Raw genomic sequence first — 5,367 nt, forward strand, 5'->3', positions numbered from 1 at the left:
AATATGGATATGATTTTGAAGTATGAAATTAGATTTGATACAACACTTTCAACAATTTAATCCAAATTAATTTTTCGAGGAGATAAAAAAAAATTAAAAACTTAAAAATGAATTCTTAATAGAAAACTTTAACCCTCAACATAATTAAATTAAATTATATTCATTAAGTATAAATGATCCATGTGTCATTGCTCTTACATTTTATAATGGAATACCCAACACTTTCTGTTATCGCCCACACCATCTGAGTATAGTGTGTGCATTCTGGGCCTGTGCAAGTGTTAGTGTCATGAACATACCATTCCTCTCATCAATCCAAGCATTCATTGCCTGTCGACGTGTCCAATTTGGGCCTTTCCCCCAGAAGATGTTTACAACGTAGGGCGATCCTACTGAATGCCGAAGAAGGCAGTCATTTCTTCTCTGTCTCGCATAATTCCGAGCAAAAGCAGCCACCGTGTTATTCCATTTAAGAGGTGGAGTTCCTACGGCTTTTCTGGCCACATTCTGAGGCTCAATGACGTCTGCAATCTCCTGAGAATTGGTGAAGCCTTGTACGTGGCTTAATAACACCACCACCAACAGTACCAGCAATATTTGGGAAACTAGACTCATTCTTGACACAATATAACTCATGTAATCTAACAATTATAAGAATCGATCACAACTGGGGGGCTTCTTCTTATGAGAGATTGGGTTGTGGCAATGCTGTGGAACAACAACCTTCTTAAATAGAGGTGCAAAACGAGTCAAATACAGGTATCGTGTAAATAGTAATCCTTATCGCTTTGAGTTTTGAGACAAATACTTGTTGCTGCTACCGGACTTGCGAGAGCGTCACTTCGATCACAAGTTTTGGGATTTAAAATCTGAGGTGCTTTTAAGACATTTAATTCAGTCAGGAAAACACCGTGTTTACCGTTAAGTTATGTGGCCGACTTTTGTAAAATATGGCCACCGAAAATAACGTACCTATTAATGAAATTTGTGTTGCGTTAGACACTTGCAAAATCCCAAAACTGAAATCAAAGTATAACAGGTATACTCGGAAAACTAAAAAGCAAACGAACACATTTTTTAGCCTTTTTGCTTCATTTCAAATTCTAGGACAACAAAAATTGAATTCAATTAGAATTTTAAGAAAAAATAATAAAATTGCGGCAACCTTTCTGTCAAAATAATGCATCGCTTTGGATGTATTTTTAGTAATAAATAAACAAATTGGCTTAATTAGATAATATTTATATAAAGACTTTAATTTTTAAAAGTTTGTAAGTTTAATAGGTACTGTAAATTTGTAAAAGATAATTATGGATTGAATTTCATAATGAATATTATAATATTTTACTTTTCTATAACATAATGAAACTTAAGTATATTTTTTGGGATTTGTTACATATATAAAACCATTCTACAATTATTTAATACATTATAATCGTCTCAATACATTGACATTGTTGAACTATTCACATTCGGAAAGTAGATAACTATAATATCTATGTTTGTTCTAAACATAGATAATACATGGTTTGTTAATAAATTGTTGGTTATTTTTATTGAAGTTTCATCTTGAAATGGTGACTCACCCTTGTTGGGAAAATGACAATTACGAGAGTAGTTATTTGTGTTATCTATCGATGCGGCTATCCTCCATCAAAATTGTATAGTTGAGAAATTTTCAAAAGATCGAAAATATCATGGATTTTTTTTGAAAATTTCAGCATTTGATCTACATGATCTGCATGGTTTGTAGCTGAAAACAAGAAAAAATATAGGAAAAAAATCACTATGTTTTCATGAATCTAGAAATATAAAGTTTGACTTTGTTTTTTCTTTGGTACTTTTTCGATGGAGATTAGTTTGACCCATTATCTATACCTATCATACGGTTTCCATTAATTTGTGAAATTCTACTGTGAAGAAAATTTAAACCCTCTTCTATAACTTTGTAGGGAATGAAGATATTTTTGTTGTAAGGTTCCACTCATTTCTTGCAAAAGAAGTTGTTTTCCCTAATGAGATGTGATGGTATGAAATTCGTGATCTCAGATTGCAAAATATTACTTTAGGGGCTATGATATTTTGGAATATTTATATATTCAAAATCAATGCGTTGTTAAAAAAAAAGCATAAATACATTGATTCTATGTGGAAGAAAATAATTTTTATATTTTTCCTTTCCTAAAAGATCAGGTTGCTATGATTTTATCTCCTCTTGTAAAGGGTTATCCTCGTGAACCTCTAATAGGTCACTAATAATCAGGAAATGAAACACTTTTGAGATAATTCCTAGAATGGATATCCCTCCTTATGTAAATCTAGAAATTGCAAGCCACTTAGACTCCTTCTTAAAAGAGTCTTCCATCAAAACTGACGGATTAATTTATAGTGGAACACTCTTCGCTCCCTTATCAGGCCAATTGGAGATACTTTGACTTTCTTACTTTGAGCCTCACCATGAAAAATTATCATTTAAGTTATTTTCAGCAAAGATGTAATTGGTTTCTTCATCAAGATGACTTAATGATTTGGGCCAAGTCTAGGAATACAATTTCTTTTGGTTAAGGTTAGATATTATTTTCACTTTCATACTTGAAATTGCATTCTCACTTGTTTTGGGGCCTAGGTTTCTTAACATATGTTGGGTCTTTTATTTAGTTGGATATATGAGATAAAATATTGAACTGTGAGGCTTGAAAAAGATGGAATTACTCCTCTTTTTATGTTTATTTTGTGTAATGAAGCCTTTCAATATTATCATTAGTTCCAATTTATAATCTTACTTTAGAATATCTAGTTTTGGTTGCAAGATTAAATATTTTAGTATGGTCCCATGGAAAAGAAGATCATTCAACAATTTTACTATTCTACATCTCCCTCTTCATCATGAAATTTTTTGTTTCTCTATAATATTTCTTCTTCCATTATTAAATGTAGTAGTTAGCTTGCAAGGAACACTAGGAATTTTGATTGTAAGACCCCCAATTTGAACTAGGTTATCTTCACTGTAGACCAATCTATATTAAGATGGCTACGAGCTTCCTTAAATGATCCCATAAGTTTTGTAAAGTATTTTCTTCCTAGAAAAACTTGATCATCAAGTCCGAACACTTTCTTAGGCATCAACCTTTGATTGTATTTTTTAAGAAATTCGATAAAAAAAAATTATATTAAAAAGGTAGCTAAAATGGGGGCTGACCTGAAAAAAAAAAAAAAAAAAAAAAGTATGGTAGAAAATTAGCTAGAAGTCACCACCATAAGATTAACCAACCCCTTTCATAACATCAAAAATTGCCAAGATAAAATGTTTATGTCCTTAAACCTACCATAGCTAATAATAATGATATTGTTCAAATTTGATGTAGAAGCATCCTAGGAAGTCAACAATCCTAAATCAGTGGTGTTCATACTCAATTTTGTGGAATTATAATTCATGTGATTGGGGATCCATTCAAGGAAAAATGAGGAACCTTTCCTTAAGTGCACGTGATGTTTGGAGTCATCTTCTTGGAGTTAGAGCTATTTCAATTATTGTTGGTACTGATAGAACTTTGGAGATTGTATTGGTGAGCTTCGATCCAAGGGAGTTGGTGTGTCTACTTTTGGATTTGGATAGCTGGTTAGCACGCGGACCAACATCTAAGTGCTAGGTCAAGGTGACTTATGACTTGAGGGCTTATTTGATGTGAGTGTTTATTTAATGTCTATTATGGTAGGCTGACCTATGGATTGAATGAGTATAAGTAGAGGGTCTTGTGGAGTCTAGAGTCATTGCCATTCAATCATAAAGAAGATGAGAAGCTAACATAGTGAAGTTTGACTAGAGTAAAAGCACAGATCTATGTCACCGTTTGTGATACAAAAACCTATTCTGGTCAAATCTCATTTCTCTATCAAAACTAAATATTTTTCAAAAACTAAAAATACCCTTTTCTAGATCACAAATTCAATATCATCATTATATAAATTTTTGAGTGTTTTGATTGGTTATAATATGTTATAATTTCAAAATATTATAAGTCAATATTTCAACATTTTAGAAGATGCTCTCTCAAAAAATGAAAAAAAATAGTAAATCATATCAAAAAAATAAAAAAATTATATTTATCACTAAAGGAGAGAATCCTCTTCACGAATATGTAGTTTTTTTTCAAGAAGGTATAGATTTGATAGGGAAGTTTTGACGGGAGGAAAAAACTGTTGGATTCTGACAAGGTCGAACTTGAGTACTTATAACAAACAAAATATACATAAAAAAATAATTATTTCTTTTTTTGTTCACTAGGTATACATGTCATCTATAAAATATTTTCAAATCAGAACAAAAAAAGATGATTTGCACATACTTGTTTGACGGGAACTACATCCTATATTTTTTACACTTAAAAAAGGGACTTTAAAATAAAATAAAATGAATAAATTCTTAGTCAAAATTTTTTTTAAAAATTACAAGCATAAAATTCATACAATTCTACACATTTCATTAATTTACATCATCTTCATATTTTAAACACAAATACCATTTTTTTTGTCATTAATGTTGAACTGTCACATTCTGATATCACGTTTCTTTATAAAAGGTGACACAGGTTTGTGCTTTTACCCACTAGAGCTAGTAGCATGGCTTCGAAAATAAGAAGGTTTCTTGGTCGCTTCCAAGAATAAGTATAGATTCTTCTTAGAGTTCTCTACCAATTTTCCAATTTGGGCTAGCTAGTGGTTTGGATCTTGCAAGATCTTTGCTGAATATTTATTGTAATTATTGATGTATTTGGTCATAACACGGAAGGCCTTACAATTGGGCATGTTGGATGAAAATCTTATTATGAGAATTTGTATTGTGTGGATCTAGATATTTGTGTTATTGTTTATATACCACTATGTGGTTTTTTGCTAGAGACAAGGACATCTCCTTTGGGGATTCTCTTTCCTTCATTGCATCAAGTGGTATTAGAGAAAAGGTTAGATCTAGTTGATTTTTTATAGAGGGTTTGTGAAGATCTTGGAAGATGTCTTCAATAAAATTGGACCCTAGGGCAATTGAAGATCTCTACGATGTTGTGGAAGTGAACATCTAAGAGAAGATTAAAGTATAATTCAAATATGAAATAGAGCTGATGAAGAGTGATATGATCACTGAGATCATAATTGAGCTATAGGTGGTGTACCTAGGCATATGGGTACCGTAGATGGTTATGAGGAAGCTACTAAAGACTTTGAGGTTGTTGGTTTGATTGGTGAAGGTACAATTGATTGAGTTGAGACTTATAGGAAATAGGGCTGGTCAGTTTGATAGATTTGGATCTTAGTTGAAGCTAAAGCATAAGATGGAGGTTTCTAATTTTTTTAATTTGCACTTTGAATTCT

General features: G+C 31.7%; 1 protein-coding gene across 1 annotated transcript; it reads right to left on the minus strand.

Moving 5' to 3' along the window:
* Nucleotides 1-228: 228 nt before the first annotated feature.
* LOC149557647 (pathogenesis-related protein PR-1-like) lies at nucleotides 229-615 on the minus strand. Its single transcript, XM_089830377.1, has one exon. It carries the CDS (start codon nucleotides 613-615, stop codon nucleotides 229-231), a length of 387 nt encoding a protein of 128 aa, XP_089686503.1.
* Between the last annotated feature and the right edge of the window lie 4,752 nt (nucleotides 616-5,367).

This window comes from Cupressus sempervirens, chromosome 5 (genome assembly GCF_028749045.1).
Source record: "Cupressus sempervirens isolate cs-2001-9-10 chromosome 5, ASM2874904v1, whole genome shotgun sequence".
NCBI lineage: Eukaryota > Viridiplantae > Streptophyta > Pinopsida > Cupressales > Cupressaceae > Cupressus > Cupressus sempervirens.

Coding starts and splice junctions, on each gene's coding strand:
- LOC149557647 (XM_089830377.1), bottom strand. CDS start 615: ATGAGTCTAGTTTCCCAAATATTGCTGGTACTGTTGGTGGTGGTGTTA.